Genomic DNA, 13,442 nt, shown 5'->3' on the forward strand with positions numbered 1-13,442 from the left:
TGTGGCCTAAACAACACTAACTGCCTCTGTTTTATACCAAGTTTTACTGTAGTAACTCTGACATTGGGGTGGAGTTAGAACCCATTCTCCTACTCAGATTCAAATCGCTAGATCCTAGATCTCCATTCAGTCTTTGTTTCTTTGACGCGGATTCAGCTCTTAATGGGAGAATGGAAAGTCCTGGCAGTCAAACAATGTTATAATAATCCACCCAACATCTGCTTGGAGACTGCTCTCAGGTTGCGAACAAGTGAACGCAAACCGTTTTCATGTGTTTGGTGAAATGGGCCAGGGGTATAGAAATATGAGTTTCTGCTGGCTTTTATGAAGGATCATTCTCCTCCCAATGTATCTAAACAACTGTTTCTGGCTGCTTAGCATGATGTAAAGCAACGTTGGAGTGATGCCCACTGAGCCTCTTCGGCATATTTGTCAAAATTTTAAAAAATGTGCCGAAAAAAAACAGATTTGGTGTACCAGTGTGCCATTTACATCTGCACATTTGCCACCGAGGGCCGTAAATTTTTCAGTGTGATGCAAAAGGCAATAAAAATCTGTATATCTTAAAAGATTAGCAGCACTCAGACACAGTGGGGCTTGCCTGGTTACAGAACATTAGATGGATGGATCAATATTCCAAACGTGCGCTGGGGCGAGCGCACAGGAGATGAGGTAATGACCCCAGGTAACCCCGTTTAAGGACACATAAAAGTTTCATTTCAGATGAGCTTCCCAAGTCGCTTGGGTGAGCATTGACTTTTAAGGCATGATCAAATCCTGCTGGTTGTCATCAACCAGGTTCGATTCATAGGCATTACTTGAGTGCTACTCAGTTTGCGCAAGGAATGAGAGGGAAATGTACATGTGTCACACACATAGTACACACACACACACGTAGACGTACAAACACACACGCACACACACACGTAGACGTACACACACACACACACACCGACATACGTGCACACGCATACATATACATATACACGCACACACGGACATACACATGCACATAAACGCACACACACACACACACACACACACACACACACACACACTCTCTCTGACACACTGACACAATCACCGTATAGACACACGCAAATCTTTTTCATTGATTGTACAATGTGAGTGAAGATTATCATTGACTCACAGACTCAGTGTTTCAAGTCGTATTTTCTATGTCACACCAAGGCATCTATATAACCTCCTTGGTCATACTAACATGACCAAGGGATCTCCAGGGGCCTCTGATCGGAGAGTAGTGCACAATCAAAACTCGGCCGCCTAGCGGAACGTTCAAACAATGCACCCATGGATCCCACAATGCTCCGGGCATAATGGCTGCCGTCGTAATCATGTGGCGTCTATGAATTTTATTTCAGGTGAGAAAGGTGAAATCCTCGCCTTTTTTGCGTCTTCCGAGTGGATCATATGACCATGCTCTGACAAAAACTTAACGAAGGACAGGGTCTGACAGTCTTGGTCGTTTATCGTGGCGTAGTTTGACTGCAATCTGACCACGAAGCGCGGCGCACGTCGACTGACCCCCAAGAAGAAGAAAAGAAGAACGCGCGTGAGCTTGTAAGATGTACCCATCGTGGAACCAACAGCAGCCGTACGGCTCGCAGCAGGACATGCACCCGTACCAGCACCAGTCGCAGATGAACACCTACCAACAGCAGCTCTATTGGCAGCACTACTACGCCTTGCAGCAGAACCAGCAGAGTGGCACCCAGCCACCGGCGTCTTCCGCCGCTACTCCCGGGGGCCAGAACCCCCCTCTGCCGTCCGAGACCGGTGAGAAGCCCCCCTTGCCGAGCGAGCCCCCGCCGCAAGACAACCCGCCTCTGCCAGGCAATGCGACAGAGGTACGTTAACGTTTGTTCTTGACCTTTGTGTGCCTGTATCTGTAGTCGTGTGAAGGATCCGGATCTACGAAGGCATCTCAGAACTGCAGAACAAAGCACAAGATCAAGAACCCCCCCCCCCAAAAAAAACACACAATACAACTAAAATTTTCATAATAGTAAAATACAGAAAGTTTTGCATAGAGAGTTTTGGCAGGTATACTACAAAAAGGAATTGAGAGACAGAAACCTCAGAATTTGACTTAATCATGTGCCCAAGGAGGTTTTAACCTCCTTGATGTGCCCAAACTGTGGTTGTGATGTCAATGTGTTCAAAAAGTAACTGAGAAAGAAACAATATCCTGACTCCAGGGATTCGAACTCGGGCCATCAGATCACAAACCCAGCAATGCAAGCCATTTTGCATGGTCGTTTGGCAGTGCTTCAACCCCACTGTTACACTACTCCCCCTTTTCTTTTCAAGATTCGTCCGCGAATCTCTCAGTTCGATATCGCTGTATGGTACATCTCTAGCCTGTTCCGCACAGTGTGGCCTGTTAGTGTTAGTATAAACAAAAAGAAACAATATCCTGACTCCTGGGATTCGAACCTGCGTTGAATCTAGGCCACCAGATCACAAACCAAAGCGCTTTAAACCACTACGCTAAAAAGCCGACATAAGCTACCATCATCAATGGAAAGATCATGCCTTCCTACCTACCCACCACATGCATAATGATAGATTTGTTATGAGCTTGTGTGTTGTTGCCCTGTTCTAGTCTGGCACAGCCAGCTCCGCGGAGGCAGCAAAGATGACCCAGCTTGCCGAGCAGGCCCGCCAGTGGCAGGCCATGAAACAGTGGCAGGAGTACCAGTACAGCATGATGCAGCAGACCATGCAGCAGCAACAGGCCTGGATCGTACAGCAACAACAGAACATGCAACAACAGGTCAGTACTAGGCTAGATCCACACACACAGGGGTAGATTAGTGTAAGCTACAGTAAGATGTAGGTTAGTGTGAGCTACAGTAAGATGTAGGTTAGTGTGAGCTACAGTAAGATGTAGGTTAGTGTGAGCTACAGTAAGATGTAGGTTAGTGTAAGCTACAGTAAGATGTAGGTTAGTGTAAGCTACAGTAAGGTGTAGGTTAGTGTAAGCTACAGTAAGGTGTAGGTTAGTGTGAGCTACAGTAAGATGTAGGTTAGTGTGAGCTACAGTAAGATGTAGGTTAGTGTAAGCTACAGTAAGATGTAGGTTAGTGTAAGCTATGTACAGTAAGATGTAGGTTAGTGTAAGCTACAGTAAGATGTAGGTTAGTGTAAGCTACAGTAAGATGTAGGTTAGTGTTAGCTACAGTAAGATGTAGTTTAGTACCAGTACAGCATGATGCAGCAGACCATGCAGCAGCAACAGGCCTGGATCGTGCAGCAGCAACAGAACATGCAACAACAGGTCAGTACTAGGCCATATCCACACGGGTAGGTTAGTGTAAGCTACAGTAAGATGTAGGTTAGTACCAGTACAGCATGATGCAGCAGACCATGCAGCAACAACAGGCCTGGATCGTACAGCAGCAACAGAACATGCAGCAACAGGTCAGTACTAGTCCATATCCACACAGGTGTAGGTTAGTGTTAGCTACAGTAAGATGTAGGTTAGTGTTAGCTACAGTAGGATGTAGGTTAGTGTAAGCTACAGTAAGATGTAGTTTAGTACCAGTACAGCATGATGCAGCAACAGAACATGCAACAACAGGTCAGTACTAGTTGTAGTTAGTTGAATAAAAGAGCTCAGTCGGTATACATTGTAGACTTGAATTCAGAACGTCCAGTTTCTTCTCTCAACCGACTTTCCTTCTCTGTAAACTTTTCTGCATGACATAATGTTTAGCAAGATAACAATGCAAATCCTGACATTAGATACTGTCAGGTCTACATACAATTTTGATGCCATTGAGTTTTCTGGCAGGCAGACAAAACCAACCACTGACAAGGTTTGAAGACAGCTTTTTCCAAAACAAGCCATCTGAATTTTGTTTGTTTGAGCCTTTGTTTTTTTGCCATGAAAAGCTCAAATTGGCCTACAGGCCACTTTTTATTGATGTGAGACACATGTCTTTTCATTGTAAACCATGCCTTCAGATTTGGTCATATGACGATCGTGCAGCAAATAACAAGTATTCCTGTCTGTCCCAGCATGCCATGCAGCAGATGACCCCTGACCAGATGGACAACGAGCTGGAGCGGCAGGCGGAACAGTTCCAGAAACAGTACGAGCAGTGGCAGAAGCAGTTCGAAGATTGGAAGGAGCAGCATAAAAACCACCCCAACCAGGTAAGCAGTGGAGCAGGAACGTTTATCTGTGTCAGTCAGTAGGGCACACTTTGATAACAGTTCCAGAAACAGTATGAGCAATGGCAGAAACAGTTTGAGGACTGGAAGGAGGTAATAGGGCCTTCACACTGAAACTGAATCAGCAGGAATCAAGCAGAATCAGCCGGAATGAAGTACTGTATTTGCAAAATTCGTGCCACATTCGGGGCCATTCGGGGGGAATTCCAAATGGGCCATCAGTGGACGGAGTAGACTGCTTGTTTGTTTGTTTGTTTGTTTGTTTATTTGTCCTACAGGGTCAGTTCCTGCAGTACAAGTAGCAGTGGATGGAGCAGACTAATCGTTTGTTTGTTTATTTGTTTGTTTGTTCAACAGGAACAGTTTCTGCTGTACGAGCAGCAGTGGAAGCAGAATATTGATGGATTGTTTATTTGTTTACCTCAGAATATTGATTGATTGTTTATTTGTTTATTTGTTTGTCCTACAGGAACAGTTCCTTCAGTACGAGCAGCAGTGGAAGCAGTGGCAGAAGCAGATGGAGCAGATGTGGGCTGCGCAGAAGGAGCAACTCCAGAGAGCGAAGGACATGGCCCAACAACAACAGCAACAACAGCCTGTTAGCTCAGGCACAGCCTTCAGCCAAGCTGGATCCATGTCCACAGCCCCCTATAGCCAGGCTGGCACCATGTCTGGGCCCGGCTTCAGCCAGTCAGGACCGCCGTACAGTACGCAGACTGGGACTATGTCTAACCAAACCGGAACTATGTCGAACCAAACCGGTTCCATTGCCGGCCCCCCACACAGCCAGACTCCAGGGACAAGCATGCAAAACACCCCCTACAGCCAGACCGGGCCCATGCAGGAGCCGGGTCATCACCAGGGTTTCGGTCCCAGGGGACCAAGGTTTGATGGGCCCAGAGGCCCGAGATTCGACGGGCCACGAGGGCCACGATTTGGGGGGCCAAGAGGCCCGGGATATGACAGCTCGTCTGGCCCCCAGTTCCGAGGCAGAGGTCCCATGATGGAGCAGAACCGAGCCAGGTTCGGGCCGCGGGGCGGTCAGCAGCAGCCCGGGATGAGGGGGCCAAGGCCACTGATGGACGACTATGGTCCAGCTGGGAGGGGGGGCATGTACGGTCAGAGACAAGATCAACAAACAGGGCCAGGGGGTGGGGAGCAAGGCGGAGGACCCATGGGCAGGGGGAGGGGCTTCTCACAGGAGTTTGGCAGAGGCATGGGCCGTGGAGGTGGGGAAGTACAGGGAACTGGCCAGCTCTCAGGGCTCGGCAGTAAAGAGGACCTAGCAACTGGTGACTTCACTGAAAGCCAGGATGCGACACAAGGGGCAGAGATGGGCCAAGAGTATGGTGATAGTGCAGGTCAAAAGCCTGGCATGGGTCGAGGCTTTGGTGGCCAGGGACAGGGTCCAGGCATGGGTCAAGGCTTCGGCGGCCAGGGACAGGGTCCAGGCATGGGTCGAGGCTTCGGCGGCCAAGGACATGGGCCAGGAATGGGTCGAGGCTTCGGTGGCCCAGGTCAAGGACAAGGAATGGGACGTGGAATGAGTGGCCCAGGACAGGGGCCAGACAAAGGTGACGGCTTTGGTGGCCCAGGGCAGCGGCCAGGCATGGGCCGAGGCTTTGGCGGGCCAAACCAAGGGCCAGGAATGGGTCGCGGCTTCGGCAACAACCTGGGTCCTTCGCAAGGACCTGGCATGGAGGGGGGCTTCCCCAGAGGTCAAGGTTCAGGGCAGTTTGGCCCAGGAAGGGGTCGTGGGAGAGGGCAAGAGCCGGGCTTGCAGCAGGGCAGAGGTCCTGGAATGGGACGGGGGTTCCAGCCGGACAGCCAAGGCATGGGCAGAGGGTTCGGACAGCAGCAGGGAGACTTTGGACAAGGGAGAGGCCGGGGCTTTAACATGTCTGAACAGAGCGAGGAAGATGCCAAGAGACCGTCCTTACTGGGAGACAGTCCAGGCACAGGCCAGGCAATAGAGGGCCAAGAAACAGGGGAGGAGGAAGGCCAAGAAAGTAGTCAAGTGACCAAGGAATCTCTGGGCATGGACGAAGACTTCAGAAAGAATCAAGGCATAGCGATCGGACCTCGGGGACAGTCACCGATGCAGAGGCCGCAGGGGCCCGGGTTCGGTCCAGCCGAGGGGCAGAGATTCGGGCCCAGGGGGAGAGGGTTCAACCAAATGGAGGGCGGACCACGCTTTGGTCCGAGAGGAGGTGGTTTCAACCAGGCAGAAGGACAAAGGTTCGGCCCCAGAGGCAGGGGCTTGGATCAGAGCGAGGGCCCGAGATTCGGTCCAAGAGGGAGAGGTTTCGATCAGACCGAAGGGCCAAGGTTCGGCCCCAGAGGTAGAGGTTTCGACCAGTCTGAAGGTCCAAGATTCGGTCCAAGGGGCCAGAACGTTGGTCAGAGATTCGGGCAGAGAGGACGGGGCTTCAACCAGGCCGAGGGGACAAGGTACGGACCAAGAGGAGGCCTGGACCAGTTTGGTAGACCAAGATTTGACCCAAGAAGCCAGGAAGGTTTTGGGCCCAGGAGCCTGATGGAGAGCCAGGGTCCCAGAGGAATGGGTCCTAACCAAGGCCCCAGGCCAGTGGGTCCAGGCTCCGCTGGCCAGGCTGAGGAGGTCAAACCAGCTCCAGCACAGGAGGGGCCGAAAGATGTGGACATGCGAACAAGCCGCGGCAAAGTAGACGAACCAAAAGCTTTAACAGACAAAGGCCCCGAAAAGAAGGGTCCTGACGTGAAAACGGAACAAGGGAAGAAACCGGAAGCGCCAAAGCAGGCTGGCGCGGCATCTACTGCTCAGCCCTCCCAGGCTCCGGCAAAACCCCCCGCTCCCTCTCCCGCCAAGCCAACGGACAAGCGTGCACCTGAGCCAGACAAGTCGGGTTCTCAGCCTGGTATGGCGAAGACATCGACTACTCCATCCAGCAGTTCTCAAGCCCCAACAGCATCCACGTCCACCGTCTCGGGTGCAGTACAGACACCCCCTGCAAGGGGGAAGGCCAAGACATCAGCCTCAGAAACGTCAGAAAAAGGAATGGAAGGCAAGGAGGAAGAAAAAACGGAAGATGGTACGCCAAAGTTCTCCCAGCGAGAGGCCGACCTGTTGGTGAAGGCTGCCAAGGACCTGAAGATGATCAGGCAAGCCCAGGAGCAGCTGAGGAGGCTGGAGGAGATCTCTGCCCTCGGCAAAGTCACCACCGTCATGTCCAAACACCTGAGGCCAGGGGCAAGCAGAGGCATGGAGTCTACAGACAGCAAGGGACCCGGGCACCTCTCCACCACGGAAGGGGGAATAAGCAGGGGAAAAGATGCAGCGAGAGGTTTGTTTGTTTGTTTGTTTATTTATTCTTTATTCAACCAGGGTGAAAGCGTATTGCCTGACAGAATTTTGAAAGCCCCCTGGGGGGAGAACCCCGAGCATAAGTCATACATCAAGTTCAACAAAACCAAATTAATTTCAGTAACATAATCCTACATAAAGTTCTATGAAACCAAATTACTTAAGTAACATAAACATAAAGATTGTACAAACCCAGAATTAATTTAGAAAACATAAAATCATACTGCCAAACGAGTGAAATCAAAAGTTTAACCTTAACGTGAGATAACATGACAAAAAGAAGTCAAATTTAAGACCAAGATTGAATTTGCATATGCTGCAGCAGGAGAGCTGGGTAGAGGGCCGGAAGCCAGCCTGGGTCAGGAACCGTCGCGTGGCCCGGAGAATCTACACGAGGCTGCCGGAACCGAGCAGGACATGGACTTGGAGTCGGAAAGAGCCAGCCATTCCAGCCGGGGGTCCAACCAGGGGAGGGACCTGGGCGGGCTGGAGGGGGCCAGGGGGGGCCTCGGCGGGCCAGACGAGCCCAGGAGGGGCCGCGGCGGGCAGGAGGAGGCCAGGATGGGGTACGAGGAGAGGTACAGGAGCTACAGAGGAGGGGAGGAGGCTGACTATGGGGAACAGCCGTACCGTGGTTACGTAAGTCTGCCTTTTCTCTGTTTCACTTGCCGCTAAGGTGTGTTGCTTCGTGTTTTGTAGTACCACTAGGTAACTCAAACTGGAAAATGGTACCATGGGAAGATGTTTGCCACAGCTCTTGGGGGTATCTGTGAAGCATTTTCCCTCAAGTTATCTTTAACAAAAATCTCAGTAACAAAGAAATAAACGTCTCTTCTGTTCATTGAATCACTGCATAACATTGTTCACAACCAGTACATAATCACCTGCTGATGTTTCTGTCACCTTCCTGAAGACAATACTGAATGGTTCAGCTTCACTCTGCAGCTGGGTGTCGCTTCTGCAATGTGAAGAATATGGTCCCAAATGTGACAGTTGGTCACAGAAACATTGTCAGGTGATACTGGTTGCGTACTATGGTATGTTATTCCAAGGAGGTTATATAACCCCCATGGTTTTTCTAACAAACTGTTCTGTCCACATTGAACAAAGTCTTCTTCGTAACATAACCTTCTTTTAAACGTTTCGACGACCATCTGTCGCCTTCATCAGAAAAAAAATGTACTTATGAAGGCGACAGATGGTCGTCGAAATGTTTACGGAAGAATTAAAAGAAGGTTGTGTAACGAAGAAGACTTTGCTCAATTGGTCTACCAACCTGATGAAATTATTTATGGATGTTTTGTCCACAGCAGGAAGACTACTACGAGGAGGAGAGCGTCAGAGACCCGTACGGTAGAGACCCGTACCGTGGGCGTGAGCAGGCGTATGGTGAAGATCGTGACTTCGGGGATCGGTACGAGGACCCGTACTACAGCAGAAGGGAGGAGTACAGGGAGGACTACCGGAGGGAGACTCCGTACTACGAGGCATGTGTTGTTCTTGTTATATTACTGTAAATGCATATAAGTTTGCGGGGATTTACTTTCGTGGTAGCGGAAAAATGGAGTGTTCACGATGGTTTTAAGTTTGCGGTAGACAAGCGTGGGCTTCAGTTGTGCATGGACTTACCCCATCCCCTCCGGGGCTTTGACGAGTGAAGTGAAGTGATAGACTGTAGTCACAAACTGTAATGGAAAAATGTTCGCGGTGGTTTTAAGTTTGCGTTGAAGCGGCCACTGCAAAAGCAACGAAGATAAAATTAAAACCACAGCGAACATTTCTGTATTTACAGTATAGTGGTCTGTTTTTCATCATGAGGTCATGGAGGAGGTCAATACAAGACACCTTCAAGATATTTGTACATTTGTCTTGTCTATGGCTAGTTTCACTTGATGTACATGTAGCTAAATGTACACACACACAAGGACTGGTACACACATAGGCATGCAGACGCACACATGTACGCACATTCACATGTACACAGACACACATGCAAACACGAACACACACACATGCACAGACACACATGCATACACGCACGCACGCACGCACACACACACACGCACACAGACACACACAGTAACACGCACACACACGCATGGGCACAGACACACACCTTGGGGCCAAGTAATTAGATATACCATGTGTATTAAATTTTTACTTCCATTTTCTGCAGGACGACAGGCCAGGTGAGAAGTACAGAAGAGAAGAGCCCCTCCGGAGAGCAGAGGAGTACGGCTGGACGGATGACTACAGGAGGGCCGAGGTGTACGGGCGCGGGGAGGACTACCCCAGGGGTCGCCTGGAGAGGGACAGGGAGCCCCAGCCCCCCGGGGTGGACGACGCTTACCTGTACGAGCGACACGCCTACTCAGATGATCAGTACATGTTGGACAGGTGAGCAGGCATTTTAAGACATTGCAGTAATCTGTAAGGGATTGTATTCTGTCATTTCAGTTGGAATTTTACATGTTTGACCATCTCTGTGCTTTATTCCAGACCTGCAGTTCGGGAAGACAGCCAGAGCCGTGGATTAGCTGGCCGAGTGGTGGAGTCCATCGATTATGGGCATGGAGAAAAAGGTCAGGAAACGAGCTACAACTTATCGTACTTCTTGTACACTGCTATGTCAGGCAATGATAAAACCTTTGTTGTGTTACTTGTTTAAGATTTTGAAATTACCTATAGAATTTTAGATTTGAATCAATTCGGTAATGTTTTATTCAGTAATGCCCTCACCAAAATATTGAGTACACCTGAATTTTCCTTATTACACAGGCTTTAAACCAATAACCACATGAAAACAATGGCATTTTACACTAATTCAAAGCACAATAATTGATTAAAAATCATTTCATTTCATTTGGGCAACTAGAGCAATGTTAGAATTTGTGCAGAAAATGCCTAAGTGTTCATGGTAAACTGGGTAATTACCTTGTTATTCCAGCCCAGGAGAGAGAGTAAGGCAGGTAATCAGGTTTTACTGATATTCTACTTATATTTTGATGTTGTGCACCTATTCTGAAACTTGCAGGTGGAGTCCGGATTTCTCTGTCGTGTCTGTAGCGCCAGGAAAACATTTACGTGTCAAAAGAGTAATAGGAATTTAAGAAGTCAAACTGGTAGTCACAACTAGTGTGCTGCTGGTGAGAAGCTTTCATGTGGTATCTGCCATATTTCTTCAGCTCTGACTGAAGGGTCATGTGACCTGGGGGTTGGAGGTCACTGTCTCTCAGGTCACGTGACTGGAAGCCTTATAGAGGCATAAAAGTTTGAAATTAGGTCTTGCTTACATTTTCTTTTTGTCATATTCCAATACTTGTATATTGAGTCCTGTTTTCTGTGTCGTGTCTGTAGCGCCAGGAAAAGCATTCAGCCATCTGCTGACCACATCCCCCGCAGAGGCGGCCAGCAAGTCGTCCTTCAGCCACCTCCTGTCGGCCTCCGCTGGTACTGCACCCGAGGCTCCCGCCACCAGCCAGGGCGGGCTGTTCGCCAGGTATGTACTCTGTACCTGTAGTTATATAGCCAACTCCTGAACGTGATACCCTCTTAGAGTGTTTGTTTGTTTGTTTATTTCGATCTCCAATTACATGTAGTTTTGCTCAGTATTTTTATTGAGATGAACACTCCAACTTCTGTACCTGTATCTGTATAGCTGGTTTAACCGCCCTTCGGCGTGACACACCAGCCTCTTTGGCATTATGCACCAGCTTTAAGGCGCAACAGCAGCTGGCTATATGACACCGAATGGCCGTCACATATATATGTAACCTTTATTCATCTAGCTACAAGTATTGTTTAAAGCTTGGTGTACTTGGTCGGTGGCAATGAGTTCCAAGTTAACAATAATTGTTCCGCAAATCTATCTGTACATCATTTATAGTCTGCACATTTTCCCTCTCAGGTCGGGCATGGTAGGGTGTATGTGTGACATAACGGCTAGAGCGTTGGAATCAGAATCAGTAGGTCCTGAGTTCGATACTCGCCATGCCCCTGCCCCCATTATGGTGGAGTGACGCCCACCGAGCCTCACGGCTAATCTGTCTAAATGTGCCAAAAACACCTATGGATTTGGTGCGCCAGTGTGTCAATATCTGCACACTTGCCACTTACGTTACACCCGTGATTTTTTTTTCAGGTCAGGCATGGTTGAGGAGATAGACTACGGGCACGGGCAGCACGCTCCTCTCGGCCGAGAGGTCGGAACCGACACGTTCCTGCGAGAGCGCGGCGTCCTGGTCGGGCGGGCGGAGGAGGATCGCTTGTCCGGTCGGGGACTGGAAGGCGTGCCGCGGGAGAGGTCTGTATCTGTATCGATACAGCCGGTATAACCGCCCTTCGGTGGAACACACCAGCTTTGTTATCTGTATAGCTGGTATAACCATCCTTTTGTGTAACACACCAGTACCTGTATCTGTAAAGTCGGCATTACCGCCCTTCGGCGTAACACACCAGCTTCTGTATCTGTATCTATATAGCCGGTATAACCGCCCTCCGGCATGACACACCAGCTTCACAGGCACGTTGCATGGCAGCAACTGGATATATTACACTGAACGATCCGTCACACCTAACTTTTGCACATCTATCTGCAAGCGTTCTTTAAAACTATCCAGAGAAGATTCCCCTACTATGCTTGGTGATAACAAATTCCACATAGTTCTTTTTTGAGCTGGTATTAGATACTTGTCAGTCGGTACGCCCACCAGTTAATTGGTCATTTTGTACATCATGCAAAGTCTGGACATTTTCCTTCAAACTGTCAGGTCGCGGGAACGGTCCAGGGATCGAACGTCGTTAGAGGAGGGCAGCAGGCGGGGCAGGAGCATCGAGGACGTGAGGCTTCCTCCTTCCCGAGAGCGGGAAGTTTCGCGGGAGAGGGACCGAGAGAGGAGCTGGGACAGGGACAGGGAGAGGAGCAGGGATCGAGAGAGGGATTTCGTGAGGGAGGGGGACTTACCCAGCCGTGCGCGGGAAAGGGACCTGCCCAGGGACGACAGAGATCGAGCCAGAGGTACTCATGTCATACCCCCTTTACACTAGGACGGCGCTCTCACCACGCTCTCTCTGTGACCTTAACTTTGACATATCGCTCAATGAATTGTATAGAAAAGAAACAAATATTTTTACACTTTCTGTGTTTTGTTGTCAAAAGGCACACTTTCACATTTTGTACGATATGACCAGTGTGAAAGCGAAGTATACACATATCCTATTTAGGTTGCAGTGAGAGCGCAGCATGATTGCTGTCTAGTGGAAAGGGGCCTTATAAAAAAAATCAAATTGGCCTGCTGGCTGCTTTTAACTGAGGTCAGGAGATAACAGATTTTCTGGTGTGATTGGATCATTTCAATCAGTCCTTTACACAGCTTGTACACTGTACTAAACATATAAAAGTAGACTGATCCCACTGTCCTGCGCACCGCCGTCAAACATAGAATGCAAAATAAAAATGTAAAAATACATACAGTCAACAACATGTAGCCACTCTCTCATTAGTCAAATTGCTAACTGCCATGTTATCTACGGTTACTGTGTTAATGCTAATTTTAATGGACTGTCAAGACCTGTCTTTTGGGTGTTGTACCCTTTGGCTGTATGCTTTACAAACTAGCAGACAACATACCAAACTACATGCAAATGCAGCAACAGGATCGTAAGATATAGCTGAGAAACTACCACATGACCAACTACAATACTCAGAGTCAGAGGTAGTAAACAAAATAACAAAAACTGTGACTGGATCTTTACCCAGGATTGGATGACCGCTATGACCGGTCGCGCCGCCGGGAAGCTGACGACCTTGACCGGTACCGGCTGGGGAGGGAGCGCGACGCTGACCGGGACAGGCTCTACCCCGAGACGTCATCGCTGTACCGAGACTACGATCGTGATA

General features: G+C 49.2%; 1 protein-coding gene across 1 annotated transcript in view; it reads left to right on the forward strand.

The window, feature by feature from the left end:
- Positions 1-1,298: 1,298 nt before the first annotated feature.
- The window catches only part of LOC118422721 (hornerin-like), a gene marked incomplete in the record, with an annotated part of 32,064 nt that continues 19,920 nt past the window's right edge, over positions 1,299-13,442 (forward strand). Inside the window, 12 exon segments of the mRNA XM_035830445.1 lie at positions 1,299-1,868; positions 2,627-2,797; positions 4,045-4,182; positions 4,670-7,523; positions 7,866-8,182; positions 8,854-9,030; positions 9,720-9,940; positions 10,043-10,125; positions 10,901-11,042; positions 11,685-11,867; positions 12,313-12,560; positions 13,302-13,436. Of these exon segments, the coding sequence (XP_035686338.1) occupies positions 1,587-1,868; positions 2,627-2,797; positions 4,045-4,182; positions 4,670-7,523; positions 7,866-8,182; positions 8,854-9,030; positions 9,720-9,940; positions 10,043-10,125; positions 10,901-11,042; positions 11,685-11,867; positions 12,313-12,560; positions 13,302-13,436 (4,951 nt within the window).

This window comes from Branchiostoma floridae, chromosome 1, assembly GCF_000003815.2.
Source record: "Branchiostoma floridae strain S238N-H82 chromosome 1, Bfl_VNyyK, whole genome shotgun sequence".
NCBI lineage: Eukaryota > Metazoa > Chordata > Leptocardii > Amphioxiformes > Branchiostomatidae > Branchiostoma > Branchiostoma floridae.